This window comes from Abramis brama (assembly GCF_963993115.1).
Source record: "Abramis brama genome assembly, chromosome: 10".
Lineage (NCBI taxonomy): Eukaryota > Metazoa > Chordata > Actinopteri > Cypriniformes > Leuciscidae > Abramis > Abramis brama.
The window spans coordinates 28,624,959-28,644,396 of NC_139972.1; the positions used below are offsets into that span (position 1 = coordinate 28,624,959).

General features: G+C 40.2%; 1 protein-coding gene across 1 annotated transcript in view; it reads left to right on the forward strand.

Moving 5' to 3' along the window:
- Positions 1 to 11,820, forward strand: part of LOC311091109 (uncharacterized protein) — a 156,075-nt gene extending 144,255 nt beyond the window's left edge. The window contains exons 6-8 of the mRNA XM_084126871.1: positions 10,876 to 10,935; positions 11,398 to 11,468; positions 11,600 to 11,820. Coding sequence (XP_083982997.1) covers positions 10,876 to 10,908 — 33 coding nt within the window. The 3' untranslated portion in view covers positions 10,909 to 10,935; positions 11,398 to 11,468; positions 11,600 to 11,820. The remainder of the gene's footprint in view (positions 1 to 10,875; positions 10,936 to 11,397; positions 11,469 to 11,599) is intronic.
- Positions 11,821 to 19,438: the final 7,618 nt, after the last annotated feature.

Genomic DNA, 19,438 nt, shown 5'->3' on the forward strand with positions numbered 1-19,438 from the left:
TGGGAAACAGGTGAGACGTCAGGAGGAGGCAGATTGAAAAGGGACCTCTGACCCCTAGGGTCAGTGGCCGCCCAATTTAGAACTTGTGAGTTTGCAGGGAAGCCTCTCCTTGTTTAGATAAGGGCCTGTAAGCAGAAGACCTTGAAAGCATTATAAAGACTCATCTGCCCTCCCTCCCTGGTCGCACTTGTTTCACAGACTGTACTGGTGACTTCTGTGTGGCAACTGGGCCTTCTTGCAAGAATAAAATACTTTTTAATGATCATTTGAATTTCAGAGTGTCTCTTACGCAGGTGATGATTGTTTAATTAATTTTTGCCACGACAGAAACACACAAATTGAGGAACAGCTATGTTCATGCACAGCAGGGTAAGTGAATTTTGAAAATAATCTAATAATTATGAATCAAACAGTTTATCCATAAATCCTGTGGAATAAACACAAGACATTAGCCTGACCACTTTGCAATGATAACATTCTCCCGCTTATATTTTTAGCGTGTCAGACACTGCTCACACGTCGTGGAGCAAACGTAGGTGTTTTTGTTAATCCTGTCGACATTTAGTTGTGAATGGGGACTCCCACACTGCTTGATCCACGCCCGGCATTTCTCCCCTTGGGTTTTAGGTTTTGGGAAGGGAAAAAATTCCACCCCCCCGTCCAAACTTTTAGGATACCGGGTATCAGATTTGCACAATCCATACGAACAACGCTTTGGCATGTATCCCTCGCTCGAAAGCTTGCCAGACCTCCCACGCCTAGTTACGGTTGTTAAGCCAAGATTGGCTTGTGGCGGTTTTCGGGCATGATTTACCGAAGGGTCAATTGCAAAATTTGTTTACTTTGTTACAACATGCTTTTTTTACTGCATGCTTTGTTTGATTTTGCCCGAAGACTCAGAGGTTCTCTGAAAGTGGTTTGAAAATTTGGTTCCCTTTCGAGGGAACTCGCACTACGTCGTGACGACACTTTGGGGAACGCTCTTAGCATAACGCATCTGAAGTTTGAATGAAACTAATCCAATCCTGATTGGTGCTGCGTCATGACATAATGTGTGACGGCATACACGGAAGCTACAAAGGGACGCCGGCACACAACAGAGTTAGCTTTTTGCTCTTCAGCAAGCGCTCTTTGTCAACTGTCTGTCCTATTTGGTGTTGTTTGTCCTGTAGGAATTTGAATTGTTACTATAAGTACAGCTGAAAGCGATCGATGTGTGATACTGTTTGGATGCAAGGCATGCACAGTCGGCTCTTGAGGGTGCTGGCTGTGGTCATTGAGAAATATGTCGACGCGTACAAAAAAAAAGACATGCGCTTTCGGGTGTTTCATCCTCTCGCCTATTGACTTTCTTCTCGAGGGCTGAAAGCCGATATGTATACGTACGGCTTGTATCTCGCATTGCAGAGGCAACGTGTAGATTATGAGACCGGTTAAATGAATAATATTATCTGGCTTGAGAAGTTAGATATTTTAATTCAGACTTTGTTTCACTCCCCTCTGGGGAGCCCTCAAGAATCAGTGTCTGTATCCCGCCTTCAAGTGCGCTTTGGAACACACAGTTTTCCAGCTATCGCACGCTGCTCTGTCTGCCCCTCAGGCTTGTGGCCAGGCAGCGCTCGCGTCCGCACATAGAGAATCGTTTTTGACCAAACCCTGCCGGAGAGCCGCTTCAGTGGTTCGAGAACGAATCTCAAACGATATCCGAAATCAGCTTCCCTTAGTAGAATATTTCAAAGCATGGCAATACCTGCCGAATATTTCTCCTTGGGTCCTGCGTACCATTCAGAAGGGATACAGGCTACGGAGTGGTTTGGACTGCAGTCGACCTATAGCAGGGTCGGGTATTGGAACAAGAATTAAACTCCCTGTTAGCAAAGGAGGCTATAGAATGTGTTCCTCTATCAGACAGGGAGTCCAGGTTTTACAGCCGCTACTTCATACTGTAGTTCTCAAGAAGGATGGGGGGTTGTGTCCAATTCTAGATCTAAGGCACTTAAATCAGTCTCTGAGGAGATTCAGGTTCAAGATGCTCACTATTCCCATCATCGTGAGCGAAATCAAATCCGAGGATTGGTTTGTCACGATAGATCTGAAGGATGCATACTTCCACATATCCATCCTTCCATCTCACAGGAAGTTCCTGAGGTTCGCTTTCGGGGGCGAAGCGTTCCAATATTGGGTTCTTCGGTCGGCCTAGCTCTCTCCCCTCGCTTATTTACCAAATGCATGGATGCAGCTCTAGTCTAGCGCCACTGAGGCTTCAGGGTATCAGGTTGCTGAACTATATTGACGATTGGTTTATTATGGCCCAGTCACAAGAGTTGGCAGTTCGGCATCGAGATGCCGTCTTTGCCCACATCCAGAGCTTGGGGTTGAGACTCAACACAAAGAAAAGTGTGCTGTCGCCAGTCCAGAGAACCACGTTCCTGGGAGTGGTGTGGGGTTCGGTCACGATGCGGGCACAATTGTCTCCTGCACGGATCGAGTCCATCCTGGCCACAGTAACCAGGATAAAGCTAGGCCAACCATCACTGTAAAACATTTTCAGAGAGTGTTAGGGCTCATAGCAGCAACCAACTTCATTCCATTCGGTCCCTGCAGTGGTGGTTGAAAACCAAGGAGTTCTCTTACGAGAGTCCTCTCGTACTGCGTTTTTGTAAAAACGCTACGGGAAAAGTCTCTTTTCACGAAATACTGAAGCAAAAAATTATCCTTAATTTTCCATATATGTAAAGCGCGTTGCAGCAGTACACAGCTATGGCAAGACAGCTTGCTCACTCATTGGCTGTTCTGCGGCAACTGCATAAGCCTATCGAGGGCTTCGCGCCCTCCTTGCCACTTCCCGCCGAGACGGGTGTGGCTAACCTCTATAAAAGGAGCTCGAAAAGGCTGATTCACTTGATTTTCATCTCTTCAGCGAAGCTCACGCATCGCTGGATCACGAGGAAGCACGCGTCGTCTGATGCAAGCACTTCAGCGGGACGAGCCCTCGAAGCCGCTGGCCAACGCCGCCTTCTACCGCCGTACCTGCTGCGCTTTCCGACGCCATATCCTTTCCATTCTTTGTTCTTGTGTGTGTGTGTGTGTGTGTGTGTGTTCGCTTTGCAACACTCACCCCTAAAAGAGCTGCGTCTTTTTCATGATGCCTTCTCATGCAGCGCTCGCGCTCGCTGACGGCGAAACGCCTTCACTCCGAGCCAATTGCCTACGGTGACTCTGAGGACTCGCCGGGCATCCTTTCCGAGGCTGCCCTTCCTGGAAGCGGATGGCGGGATTAGTTTTTCTTTACGTTACAAGAAAAGCTACCCTGCCTCTGCACGCGTCATTCACCGGCGAAGGAGAAAAGAGTGTTCTTAGTCCCGCCGTTGGTCGGTCTGACCTCTTTTCTCTCACATTTCTCAGTTCCCTGTTCGGCGACTGGAAATATTATTGCAGCAAGTGAGTCTGTTATAACACGCTTGCCTGCCAGCAAACGGCGAAGAATACATGTTGACGCCGCTTTCAAAAGCCTGTATTCCCCTGTGGCTCAGTGGTGGAGTTATAGGTTTTCCGCATGGAAGACCGGAGTTCGAATCCCGGTCTAGCGGCATATATATTTATGCCGCCAATGCTTTGCTCTGTCAGTCCCCTGAAGGCGACTGCAGAGATGCATTTTGCAGCCAGCGAGCGCGTAGTACCCGCTTGCCTGCAACCAAACACCTTTTCTACGGTTCCCGTGCGTCACTGGCGAAAGGAGAATGGAGTGTTTTCAGCCCCGCTGAAACTGGGCGATATCCACTCTTCTCACATTCTGGCATTTTTCAGGCGTCTGAAAATGTTAGTATTGCATGTTGTGCTTACGTATGCCTGCAAGCAAACGCCAGTATGGATAATACTCGCGCTGACTTTATGTCTATGTATCTTCACTGTGGTCCAGTGGTAGATTCTTAGGCTTTCGCGCGGGGGATCCGAGTTCGAATCCCGGGTCTGCTGGCAGAAAATATTTATGCCGCCGAATGCAAATCACTCTGTTTGTTCCCCGAGAGGCAACTGCAGACGTGTTTTTTGCAGTCCACGAGCACGTGGTACATGGCCGGACTTCTACCGAAGTCCCGGCCACGGCCGATGATGCTATATGTGTAGAGAAGATGCCCACTGCCTAGTGCCCATACCTACACACTAGCACAGCCCTTCACACAGGGCCCGCGCTCATATATTCGACTCGGGTCGATCACGCACACAACATAGTGAACGTGCCCACTGCCTAGTGCCCACAAACACTATGTTCTGCATGCCTTGTGGTTTCTGTAAAGACGAAACCTGTGTGCATTCACTCTGCTCAGGCAGACAGTGCACTCATTGCAGTAACTGTGCCCGCTCTCCCGCGCCCACACTTACTCACGGCCATTATATGTCCTACGGGACTCGCCCAGCCCTCCTTTGCTCGGTTAAACACCGCAGCGGGGTCGAGCGCAGGCATTCTGTCCGCTGTGATCAGCGCGCTTCCCCCTCGGTAGAACGCGCTTCATAAAATAATTTAAATAAATAAAAATCCCGGCCGCGGCCGATGGTGCTTCAGGTGTAGAGCGGATGCCCACTGCCCAGTGCCCATGCCTGCACACAAGCACAGCCCTACACTCAGGGCTCGCGCACATAAAATCGACTCAGGTCGATTGCGCTTCCAACATAGTAAAAGTGCCCACTTCCCAGTGCCCACGAACACTATGTCTCACAGATCACAGGCTCTCTGTAAAAACGGGACCTGTGCGCGCTCGCTCTGCTCAGGCAGGCAGCGCGTCCAAAGCAGTGAATGTGCCCGTTTCCCGCCCACATTTACTCGCAGACAGCATGAGTCCCACGAGACTTTCTCAGCCCTCCCTCACTCAGTTAAGCACTGTAGTAGGGTCGAGGACGAGCGTTCTGCCCGCTGTAATAAGCGCGCTCCCCGCCTCGAATGTCACAGGTGTAACGCCTATGTTATTGCGCCCCGAAGCACCTTGTTGCACGGCGAACAGAGCGCGCTTCGCATCCAACCCTTAGACAGCCATGCAGAGGCATGGGCAGCGCTTCCAGGGGTTTCGGACTGGGTGCTAGACATTATAAACAGAGGCTTCTCGCTACAGTTTTGTCGACGCCCTCCCCGCTTCACAGCGCGCGTCGAAACTACGGTGACTTTAGAAGTAGCACACCTACTTCGCGCCGAAATATCAAAACTGATGAGCAAAGGGGCGATAGAGCATGTATCCCAAGCTCAAAGCGAAGGGGGGCTATACAGCAGATACTTTCTGGTCCCCAAAAAGGACGGTGGTATCAGACCCATACTGGATCTAAGACGGCTGAACAGAGCATTAGTGAAACGCAGTTTCAAAATGCTCACGACCAGGAAAATCCTCGCGCATATTCGCCGAGGAGACTGGTTTATGTCGATAGATCTGAAGGACGTGTATTTTCAAATACAGATAGCGTCACATCACAGGCGATACTTGAGATTCGCCTTCGAGGGTCAGACATACCAGTATACAGTCCTGCCGTTCGGCTTGTCCCTGGCACCTCGTACATTTACGAAGTGCATGGACGCAGCGCTCGTCCCTCTCAGACTCAGAGGCATGCGAGTGCTGAACTATTTGGACGACTGGCTGATCCTAGCTCAATCACGATCACAGCTCGTGGAGCACAGAACCATTTTACTCGATCACCTCGAGAATCTTGGTATCACGGTCAATTGGACAAAGAGTTCGCTGAACCCCAGTCAAGCGATTTCGTTTCTGGGTACCATTCTGGACTCACAGTCTATGACAGCGCGGCTGTCACCACAGCGCGTGCTGCACATTCAGCGCGCGGCGAGATCCTTCCGCTGTGGCGCGACTACCCCGCTCAGGAAGTTTCAAAGGATGCTGGGTCTCATGGCCTCAGCATCGCCAGTTCTTCAGCTGGGCTTGCTCCTTATGCGCCCTCTGCAGTTCTGGTTGAGAGCGCGGGTGTCCGGCCGGTTACGTCTCAAGGTCAATCAGAGCTGTGTGGCAGCCCTGATACCTTGGATGGCGGACGACTGGTACCGATCAGGTGTAAGCCTGGGGACTTCCTCGGGAGTGAGGATGGTGTCGACAGACGCATCCACCTCGGGATGGGGAGCGCTGCTCGAGGGCAGACCGTTCTTCGGCCTGTGGTCAGAACGAGAAAAGCTCCAACATATCAACTGCCTGGAAATGCTGGCAGTGCACAACGCTCTGACGCGTTTTTGTCCCCAAATCAAGGACCAACACGTCGTAGTCCGTTCGGACAACACGGCCGTGGTGTCCTACATAAATCGCCAGGGCGGTCTCAGATCCAGATCCCTGTACAGGCTGGCGAAACGCCTCCTAACATGGGCTCAGCACAATTTGCGCTCGCTGAGAGCAGTGCATGTGCCTGGGCTCCAGAATTTGGGCCCAGACAGACTGTCCAGGAACAACATTCCCCTGGGCGAATGGTCTCTACACCCACAAACAGTCCGGCTGTTGTGGGAGAGATTCGGCAGAGCGGAGTTGGACCTATTCGCGTCCCGCGAAAACGCTCATTGCCCCGTGTTCTTTTCCAAGAACGACAGCGCGCTGTCCCGGATGTGGCCGCGCTGCCTGCTATACGCTTCCCCCCCCCGTCTCCCTCCTGCCTCAGGTGTTAGAGCGGGTCAGGGAAACAAAATGCTCAGTACTGCTTGTAGCACCGTTCTGGAAGAACCAAGCATGGTTTCCAGTCCTGATGCAGTTAGCAGACATGCTCCATGGCCAGTGCCATTGAGGAAAGATCTCCTCTCGCAGGCCGGGGGCTCGATTTGGCACCCACACCCGGAGTTGTGGTCCCTTCATGTGTGGGCGCTCAACGGATATCCGTTGATCTCGCAGAGGGAGTGATGAATACCATCACTCAGGCTAGAGCACCGTCGACTAGGCGGTTTTATGCCTCGAAGTGGTCGGTTTTCTCCGGCTGGTGTACAGCTCGGGGCCTATCACCCCTAGATTGTGAGGTGACGGAGGTTCTCTCCTTCCTACAGGAGCTGTTGGATAAGGGCAGATCCCCTTCCACGCTCAAAGTTTATGTGGCGGCTATTGCAGCGTTCTCTGGAACAACGCTAGGTCAGTCACTAGGAAGGAACGATTTAGTCATCCGCTTCCTCAGGGGAGCTAGGAGGCTGAATCCTCCCAGACCTCCTTCAGTCCCTATGTGGGACCTTTCTACGGTTTTGGCGGCCATGAAAGGTGCCCCTTTCGAGCCTATCCAATCTATTAGCCTCAAACATTTGTCTTTTAAAACAGTGTTTTTGATGGCTCTCGCTTCGGTGAAGCGCATAGGCGACCTGCACGCGCTCTCCGTGAGCCCAGCGTGCTTAGAGTTTGGACCTAATGACTCTAAAGTCATACTCAAACCTAGGCATGGTTATGTGCCAAAATCCCTCAAACACGCCGTTTCGGGATCAGGTTATCTCCCTGTCTGCCTTGCCGGGATCAAGTGAGGAAGGGGACTCAAGTTTTCTTTGCCCCATTAGGGCTTTAAGAGCTTACGTGTCCCGCTCTGCTGTCTTCAGACAGACTGAGCAGCTCTTTGTCTCGTTCAGTGGACGTTCCAAGGGAATGGCTGTTTCGAAACAGAGCCTATCCAAATGGATAGTTGACGCCATAGCGCGGGCTTACACTGTCAAGGGCCTCCAGTGCCCGTTGGGCGTTAGAGCGCACTCCACGAGAGGCGTCGCCTCTTCGTGGGCTTGGTCTAGCGGGATTTCCTTACAGGACATATGTATGGCGGCAGGCTGGGCCTCGCCGTCTACGTTTATTAGGTTTTACAACCTAGAGGTTCCCGCCTTGCAGGCTAAGCTACTATCGGTGTAGTCGAATCAGCTGTCTAACTAGAACACTGAAATCGCATGCGCAGCGCGCTACCGACTGTTTTATGGGCAGAATTGTGTAAGACCCACATTTCCCACATTCAGGTTCAGGTTCCCCACCCTGTCTATGTGATGTCATATTCGCGTCTGTGGACGCGGCCATATAAGGACGGAGGGATTCCCCTTTTGTCTCTAGACTCTCTCTGTGAGGTCATGTTTTGCGTCTGCGGACGCTACAATATAGGGAATTAAGGTCCCCCCCCCCTTATTCCCAGACTCTCTGTGAGTCTATCTGGTGATTATGCACTGTATACCTGGGTTAGCTTCCAGTGATCGGTGTTTTATCCCAGCACGCACGGCGTTTTACAAGGGGTTCCCGTAGCATTTTTACAAAAACGCAGTACGAGAGGACTCTCGTAAGAGAACGTACTCGGTTACTAACGTAACCTCGGTTCTCTCTAGAAGAGGGAACGAGTACTGCGTTCTCTGCCGTGCGTACGGTTCACTCTGGTTCGCTTCGGCGATGAAAATCAAGTGAATCAGCCTTTTCGAGCTCCTTTTATAGAGGTTAGCCACACCCGTCTCGGCGGGAAGTGGCAAGGAGACGTCACTTCAGGCCTCGCTCGATAGGCTTATGCAGTTGCCGCAGAACAGCCAATGAGCGAGCAAGCTGTCTCGCCATAGCTGTGTACTGCTGCAACACGCTTTACATATATGGAAAATTAAGGATAATTTTTTGCTTCAGTATTTCGTGAAAAGAGACTTTTCCCGTAGCGTTTTTACAAAAACGCAGTACTCGTTCCCTCTTCTAGAGAGAACCGAGGTTACGTTAGTAACCGAGTACGTTTTCCCTTAGGGGAAATCCGCTCTGCATGATCAGGGTAATGCACAGATGCCTTCTTTCCCAATCTATGTGGAAAAAAAGCTTGGTTTCTGTCCCAAGGTCCCGCTCTGGGAGCACCATGTCTCCGGAAAGCCGTTTTGACAGACGCCTCCCTCACGGGCTGGGCGTGGTCATGGACGGCCACTTTACGAGAGGTCTATGGCAGGACCATCATTCCTCCTGGCACATAAATTGCCTGGAAATGCACGCGGTATTTCGAGCTCTGAGGAGTTTTCTGCTAGACCTCAAAGGTCACCACGTCCTTGTGAGGTCAGACAGTATATCGGTGGTGTCCTATAAAAATCATCAGGGGGGTCTGAGATCCCGCCCTCTATGCAGACTGGCAATTCAGATCCTCCTGTGGTCCCAGGGGAGACTGCTGTCTCACAGAGCAACATACATCCCAGTGGACCACAACCAGGGAGCAGACATCCTGTCGAGGCAGGGTCTGAGGCCCAGGGAATGGAGACTTTGGTGTTGGAGTTCCTCCATGACCGCTTCTCGGCTGATCTTACCCCGTCCACACTCAAGGTGTACGTGGCTGCCATTGCAGCTTTCCATGCTCCTCTGGGTGATGGGCCCCTGGGGAGACATCAGCTTAGTCGTACGTTTCCTCTGTGGGGCTTGGAGGATGAGACCTGCCGCTCGTACCACAGTTCCCACATGGGACCTGGCAGTGGTTATCGAAGGGCTGGTCGAGGTCCCCTTCGAACCGCTGAGAATACCCTAGCAACCTCCTAGCAACACCATAGCAACCACCCAGAACACCCTAGCAACCACCTAGCTACAGCATAGCAACCACCCAGAACACCCTAGCAACCGCCTAGCAACGACCTAGCAGCCACCCAGAATACCCTTGCAACACCATAGCAACCATCCAGAACACCATATTAACTGCCTAGCAACACCCAAACAACCACCCAGAACACTCTAGCAACCGCCTAGCAACCATCCAGAACACCCTAGCAACCACCCAGAAGTTTTATTTAGTTGCTGTTTGCATAAATAAATCGCTCACTGTTTAGTTTTTTTTCCCTAGGTGGATAGGTCTGCCATGCATTTGCTAATATGACTTGCACATGGAATACTGACGTTAACCGCTGTAACATGATGCTGACACTGATTTCTAGCAACTTCAGCGCTGGGTTTATATAGTCAAAGTCTAAAGTCTTTGATAAATTTGTTTAAAATCTATGTGGAGACATTTATCTGTCTTAAAACAACTATAAAGTACGGTGGCCGAGAGAGCTCAACGCGCTGCAACTGAAGAAAACACATGCAAATAGAAAAAACACCCGCAAATTAAGAAAACATTTTCATCAGTTTCACAACACATGTGTGCTCCAAATACTCACAACACAACCAAATACAGAAATGCGCTGCAAAAGTTCACAACACAACCCGCGCTGCAAAAGTTCACAACACAAACAAATACAGAAACGCGCTGCAAAAGTTCACAACACAAACAAATACAGAAACGCGCTGCAAATAGAACAGAACACAACAGAAATGTTTCCAGGGAACCCAATAAGTGACGGACGGACGGCTGGGACGTGCTTATTGCTCGTGAGCTTTACCTATGCCCTACTCTCTTAAAAGGGCAGACGGAAGAGCCCTTGAATTGGGTTGAATTATTTATTTCTGAATTCCTGAACAATTTGGCTTCATTGTTATGATGTAAATGATCTTTGAAAAGTAAAAAAAAAAAAAACATGTTATGAACATAAAGTTACTTTGTCTTGAGCTGAAAAGCCAGTTATGGTTGTGTTGATTGGTGTTTATATTTGTTCAAGCTTGACAACCTTATTGCCTTTTTGATTACTTCCTAATTATAAATAAGTACAATGATTTCATTGTTAAAAGGGATGCTTATATAAGAGAGCATTTGAAACTGCTGAGTCTGTGAAGGGTTTTGATTATATTACTCACCAAGTACATAGTACTCAGCGTACTGTCATTCTTAAAAATAAAACAAATCGTTCATCATAATTTGCCTGCCTTATATGTGTGTGTATATGTGTATATACAGTATATATATATATATATATATATATATATATATATATATATATATATATATATATATATATACACGTGTGTGTGTGTGTTTATAATCTCTCTTTTTTTCATATTAATATTTGTTGTTTTTCAGACCAGCTGCTATAGAAGAAAAACTGAAATCTGAGTGCAGAGACAAGCGAAGAAGAGAGTAGTAAGTATGATTTAATCTCATATCACCACTGTTATAGAGATCTTTGAATCAGGCTTATTGAAAGGTGATTGACAGTTAGGAAAATGTTAGCAACGTGTCCATTTCAGGTGTCTAATTTGTGCTGCCTTTGAGTCATTCATGTAAAAATCTGTTTATTTAATTTTTTATTTAATTGTTTTTTTTAGTAAAGCTTCAAGTCACTTGTCCTAGTTGTCCTGGCATACAATATTTTGCACAACTTCTAATTTCCTTAAATCTTTGTAACAGAGGTGAAGAGAGAGCATGACCACAGACATGTTCATGGGAAATACCCTAGGTTTAAATAAACCACAGTTATCAATATACAACATACCCACTAATACTCACATGTTGCTTTATTGCTGCAAATAACTATATCAGTCACTTTTTTCACTGTAAATTGTGTTGGGTTTCTTCTAATCTCATCTTCAATGTAACTCATAGAGTGCTGTATATTAACGACAGACAAGAGGATAATGTCCGGCTTGATGAGGATATAGCCAAAGCTTTTAAAGGTAAACTGAGAAGTCAACGGAATTCTAATGCATTTCTATGCAAATTATTATACATACCTGTATATTCAAACATGGATTCAAAAATGTTAATTATTGGTTAATTTTATATAAATTATTCTTCCTTTTCACAGATCCTGTGATAAAGCAGTCTTCAAATACTACAGTGTCTGAACCACAAGACCTCAGTTGCAGAAAATGAGTCGTACTCAAAGAAGTGACCGTCCACTTGAAGATGAAGGTGTGACATTCAAACTCTTCTGTTTCTTTGGTTCAGCCATTTGTAGGCCTAAGTTTGTACATAATGCATTATTCACTTCTGCACATTGTTTTTCTGTAACTGTTATTTTAATTTTTTCAGAAAATTGCATTGTGATGCTTATTTATTTAGTAATATTCAGTGTACTTTACAGTAATACAGGTATAACTGAAATGTTCTACAAAAAATGTATAAATATAGCTCTGCCACAGCATTTCACTGATCTATGTTATGCATTTTGTTCAAGAGATTATATATGCTGCTGTACTTTTTTAATGTACTCTTATTTATTTTGTAATGTACACAACAAGATACTATATTAAAAGTTTTCTTGATTTCAAAGTCTGTGTATGTCTTAACATTTATATTTAATGATTTTTGCACTTTTAATATACCATTTTAAATACTGAATAAAACCGCTTTATAATAAACTATTAGTGTAATGCTAATACATTTTTTATTTTATTTAAATGTTCTTGAAGTACATTAAAATTAAACTTCAAATATATTATAACTAGTTTAAGACATATGAAAGTATATTTTTAATGAACTGTAAAGAAATACACTTAAATGTACTTTAAGTGGTTCCATTTTAGCACAATTTAATATATCAAAATATAGTGCAAATATAATGCATATCTTGAAATAGACTTAATATACTTGAAGTTGTTTCAAAATAATTCATTTAATATGCACTTAGTATAGTACAATTTAAATATATTTCTTTTTCACCTGGGTATATTGCGTGTATGTTTCCAAGACACTCATAATGAATTTGTAATGTTCTTGTAATGCAAATAAAGTACACTTTAATATCACTATGCATGAAATTAGTCCCTACATGGGCATATACTTAAAGTACACTAATTATACTTAAAGTTGTTCCAATTTAGTACACAAAAGTACACTAAATGCACTTAAAGTTATGCGTTACTACAATGTAATTACTACTAAAATATACTTAGTACAAAATTTGTTGTTCCAAAATAGCATACTTCAAGTTAACTAATCAATGTGACGTGTCATATAATGATATGCGACAATATATTTACTAATAAATCTGTCAGGTTTAGAGAAGACTCAAACAGGTGAGTAAATAAACAATGTTTATTGAGAAAAGAAGCACGAAACCAACAGATGTAATGGTGAGTAGGTACTGCAAACTTGAGATGAAGATAGAACTTAGCTGAATAGTAATATGAATGTCTTTGCAGGTGGAGTGGAAACCAGAGTAAAGAACGGATGATGAAGATGATCAACGGAGAAGGCAGATAGGAATAGAGAATGAAGATGAGTATCTCAGGTTGGTAGATCAGGTAAGTAACAGGTAGTGAGTCTTGTCCATATAAAGATAAGACCAGACACTGAACAGAAGGTGAAGGGTTGTATTTAAAGGGTGCGAATGATGAGGTGATGATGAGGGGCAGGTGTGGTGAATCAGTATTCCGGGGAGAGTGAACGAGTGGGCAGAGTGTGCAGATCTGGTGGATCCCCGACAATATCATAATGTATATAATTTCATATTCAGTAATACTCTTCATAATACATAGATGTAAGGTACAGGTCAAAAGAAAAAAATAGAAATCTTTTGTAACAACAATATACACTACTGGTCAGTAATTTGGGGTCAGTAATTTTTTTCTTTCTTTTTTTTTCTTTTATTCAGCAAGGATGTGTTAAATTGATAAAAAAAAGTGATAGTAAAGAAGATTTATATTATTAGAATATATATATATATATATATATATATATATATATATATATATATATATATATATATATAATAAATGCAGTTCTTTTTAATCTTTTATTCATCAAATATATTAGGCAGCAGAACTGTTTCCAACACTCATAATAAATCAGAATATTAGAATGATTTCTAAAGGATCATGTGATAGACTGGATGTCACATGTGACACTGAAGACTGGAGTAATGATGCTGAAAATTAAGCTTTGCATCACAGGAATAAATTATTTTTTAAAGTATATTCAAATAGAAAACTATTATTTCTACTATTACTAACTACTATTAAGTTGTAATAATATTTCACAATATTACTGTTTTTTCTGTATTTTTGATCAAATAAACGCAGCCTTGATAAGCATTAGAGACTTCTTTCAAAAATATAAAAAAACGTAATGTTTCCAAACTTTTGACCTGTACTGTATATATGTGATCAGATATGGCACTGCATGTGTAATATATTGCAAATTTACTCATACAACATAAACACACAGAGAAATATATAATTAAATATATTTCTTATATTTTTTTTTATTATTTGCATTATTAATGTTTCAAATCTTTAGGCTAGTTAATAAAAGTGCAAGCACACCTGCATGTACTTAAATATGTAACCAACAGACTATCACTGTGCTGAGTAGAGCACAGCCATTACTTTCAAAATATATTAATTATATTATAAATGGTGTTTGGCCAATCATCAACCGAATCACAGGCTCTACTCTTCAGCACAATGGTAACCCCAAAAACTCAGACATACCAGAAAAACTTTTAAATTCCAAAATAATAGAACATAAAACACTAACAGATCTATGTATCTAGTATATGTGTGAACACACATTCACATTTATATGGGAACATGTATGTGCAATATATGTAGCCTACACAATAAAGGATACAACTTTGTGAACATAACATGTAATGCTATTTTTGTTTTCATTTATAATTATTTTATATGTATTAATATATAGACATACATGGCCAATGCATATATTGCAGTATATTGAAAAAATATAAGCACTAGTTTCCCATATATGGAAATGTATTAGGGGTGTGTAATAAATCATATTATTTTTGGCAGTATATTCCCATATATTTTTGTTCGGTAAGGGTCCAACGTTGGACAGATGTTGTTTTGTGGTTAAAAAAAAAAAAAAAAAAAAAAACCCACAAAGTTTATTTAAATAGTTATTTCTACATGTATCTATCAGGAAGACAGGAAGGAAACATGGGATCCCAAGGAAAAACAACAGAAGAGTCCATATAAAGAACATAACTCATACAAATACACAATACAATGACCAATTTCTGGTTAATCTGGTATATCCATATTTGAAACTTTAGAAAGGGATAATGTACATCCAGCCGATTGTTCTCTCAAAATAACCCCCGACAGGGTGATGAGGACCCCGACGCGAAGCGGATGTACATGTACAGGCTGGATGTATATTATCCAGCTTATTGCACAGCTACTTGCCACATAAGTAAATAATTAGACACGAAATATTGATCTGAGTTTAAATATTTTATTAGGTCTTTAAACACAAAGCTTCCACGGAGAGAACAGTTGCAGCGCGGCAAGTTAAAACTAGACGGACATTTAAGATAATAGTCATTACACAGCATGTCGCCACATAAATAATTATGGAGATAAGATATATTGATTTCAGACTAAACAGTTTTAAAATCGTAACTTACCTGTTTGTATCTCATAATCCAACAGTGTACAAAACATTAGTCACAAAATGGCAGCAGCTGCGTTTGTATGAAACAAGAGAGAGCGAGTCCACGATACTGGGTGGCATAATTAAATAACTGTACACAAAATATTGGTTCAACTGAGTTTTAATACTTTATTAGATCACCAAATGCAAACCTTCCATGAAGAAAATATGTTCCTAGCACTGCTGACTTCAGTAACCTAGATGAGTCTGCATTATCTGTCTTGAATGGTTGTTTTCTGGGAATAACATACCACTGGATGGAGCTATTGACCAATCAGAATCAAGTATTCCACAGAGAAGTGTAATAAGAACTAATAATCACTGGCTTCCAGCTATGGCAAGCCGTTTTAACTTTTATTCATTTCCGGGATATGAATTGTTGATATCAAGAATTACATTTTTGATATCAACAATTACATTTTTTGATATCAAAAATGTAATTCTTGATATCAACAATTGAATTCTTGATATCAACAATTGAATTCTTGATATCAACAATTTAATTCTTGATATCAAAAATATAATTCTTGATATCAACAATTGAATTCTTGATATCAACAATTGTATTTTCACTAGTGAAATGTCACCATAGGCTGCCATTCAAAATCAATTGTTGATATCAAGAATTGATTTCTTACTAGTAGAAATATAATTGTTGATATCAAGAATTACATTGTTACTAGTAAAAATGGCAATTACTGATATCAATAATTCAATTGTCACTAGTTGAAATGTCTATTCTTGATATCAACAATTTAATTGCTACTAGTAACAATGTTAATTTTTGATATCTGAAAATGTATTTCTGATATCAATATTATTTCAGATATCTAAAATGGCTTTCTTACTAGTAACAATCACATTCATGATATCAGAAATTAACATTGTCACTAGTGAAAATGGAATTATTGATATCAAAAATGAACATTGTTACTAGTAGCAATTCAATTGTTGATATCAAGAATAGACATTTCAACTAGTGACAATTGAATTCTTGATATCAAAAATAAAGGTTTTTACTAGTAAGAATTGTATTTCTGATATGTGTATTCAGAATTTTAACCAGTAAGAAATCAATTTTTGATATCTGTAATAGTTTTGTCGCCCTTTTAACATTTAAAACACATGTAGGATATGAATTCTTGATATCAAGAATTTAATTCTTGATATCAACAATTCAATTCTTGATATCAACAATTTAATTGTTGATATCAACAATTCAATTCTTGATATCAACAATTTAATTCTTGATATCAACAATTCAATTCTTGATATCAACAATATAATTCTTGATATCAAAAATGTAATTGTTGATATCAACAATTTAATTGTTGATATCAAAAATGTAATTCTTGATATCAACAATTGAATTCTTGATATCTGTAATTATATTTTCACTAGTGAAATGTCACCATAGGCTGCCATTCAAAATCAATTGTTGATATCAAGAATTGATTTCTTACTAGTAGAAATATAATTTTTGATATCAATTATTACATTGTTACTAGTAAAAATGTGAATTACTGATATCAATAATTCAATTGTCACTAGTTGAAATATATATTATTGATATCAACAATTGAATTGCTACTAGTAAAAATTTTCATTTTTGATATCTAAAAATGTATTTCTGATATCAATATTATTTCATATATCTAAAATGGCTTTCTTACTAGTAACAATCACATTCATGATATCAGAAATTATCATTGTCACTAGTGAAAATGGAATTATTGATATCAAAAATGAACATTGTTACTAGTAGCAATTAAATTGTTGATATCAAGAATAGACATTTCAACTAGTGACAACTGAATTCTTGATATCAAAAATAAAGGTTTTTACTAGTAAGAATTGTATTTCTGATATGTGTATTCAGAATTTTAACTAGTAAGAAATACATTTTTGATATCTGTAATAGTTTTGTCGCCCTTTTAACATTTAAAACACATGTAGGATATGAATTGTTGATATCAACAATTAAATTGTTGATATCAACAATTGTATTTTTGATATCAACAATTCAATTCTTGATATCAACAATTAAATTGTTGATATCAAGAATGTAATTGTTGATATCAAAAAATACAATTGTTGATATCAACAATTTAATTGTTGATATCAACAATTGTATTTTCACTAGTGAAATGTCACCATTGGCTGCCATTCAAAATCAATTGTTGATATCAAGAATTGATTTCTTACTAGTAGAAATATAATTGTTGATATCAAGAATTACATTGTTACTAGTAAAAATGGCAATTACTGATATCAATAATTCAATCGTCACTAGTTGAAATGTCTATTCTTGATATCAACAATTTAATTGCTACTAGTAAAATGTTTCATTTTTGATATCTGAAAATGTATTTCTGATATCAATATAATTTCAGATATCTAAAATGGCTTTCTTACTAGTAACAATCACATTCATGATATCAGATATTAACATTGTCACTAGTGAAAATGGAATTATTGATATCGAAAATGAACATTGTTACTAGTAGCAATTAAATTGTTGATATCAAGAATAGACATTTCAACTAGTGACAATTGAATTCTTGATATCAAAAATAAAGGTTTTTACTAGTAAGAATTGTATTTCTGATATGTGAAACTGGAATTTTAACTAGTAAGAAATCAATTCTTGATATCAACAATTGATTTTGAATGGCAGCCTATGGTGACATTTCACTAGTGAAAATACAATTACAGATATCAACAATTATAGTTTTTACTAGTTGAAATTCAATTGTTGATATCAAGAATTATCATTTTAACTAGTGAAAATGTAAATGCTGATATCAAGAATTAGCATTGTTACTAGTGGAAATGTAATTCCTGATATCAAAAATAGCCATTGTTACTAGTAGAAATCTAATTCCTGATATCAATAACAATCATTTTAACTAGTGAAAATTTAGTTGTTGACATCAAGAATTCATATCCTGCAAATGATTAAAAGTCAAAACAGCTTGCCTATTGCCATTCCCAGGATATAAATTGTTAATATCAAGAATTATAGTTTTTACTAGTTGAAATTCAATTGTTAATATCAAGAATTATAGTTTTTACTAATTAAAATTAAATTGTTGATATTAAGAATGAACATTTTTACTAGTTGAAATGTAATTCCTGATATCAAAAATTGCCATTGTTACTAGTAGAAACATTATTCCTGATATCAAGAATTATAATTTTAACTAGTGAAAATTGAATTGTTGATATCAAGGATTCATATCCTGGAAATGAATAAAAGTTAAAACGGCTTGCCATACTTGCAACTAGTAAAAATAGAATTACAGATATCTTAAATACTATTTTAACTAGTAAAAATAGTATTACAGATATCTAGAAATGTCATTTTTACAGGTAAGAATAGCTATGGTAATGAATTTATGAATATTAATGAGTAGGGGTGTGACGAGATGTCATGCCACAAGGCAAGCCGTTTTAACTTTTATTCATTTCCAGGATATGAATTCTTGATATCAACAATTCAATTGTTGATATCTGTAATTGTATTTTCACTAGTGAAATGTCACCATAGGCTGCCATTCAAAATCAATTGTTGATATCAAGAATTCATTTCTTTCTAGTAGAAATATAATTTTTGATATGAATAATTACATTGTTACTAGTAAAAAAGTTCATTTTTGATATCTGAAAATGTATTTCTGATATCAATATAATATCTAAAATGGCTTTCTTACTAGTAACAATCACATTCATGATATCAGAAATTAACATTGTCACTAGTGACAATTGAATTATTGATATCAGTAATTCGCATTTTTACTAGTAACAATGTAATTATTCATATCAAAAATTATTTTTCTACTAGTAAGAAATCAATTCTTGATATCAACAATTGATTTTGAATGGCAGCCTATGGTGACATTTCACTAGTGAAAATATAATTGCAGATATCAAGAATTACATTGTTGATATCAAGAATTACATTGTTGATATCAAGAATTGAATTGTTGATATCAAGAATTACATTTTTGATATCAAGAATTGAATTGTTGATATCAAGAATTAAATTTTTGATATAAAAAATGTAATTCTTGATATCAACAATGTAATTCTTGATATCAAAAATGTAATTCTTGATATCAACAATTCAATTCTTGATATCAAAAATGTAATTCTTGATATCAACAATTCAATTCTACGAGGCTGACTCCAGCTCCTTTTTCGCCAGCTCCTTATTCGTCGAACTATTCGTTCCACCTTAAAAAAT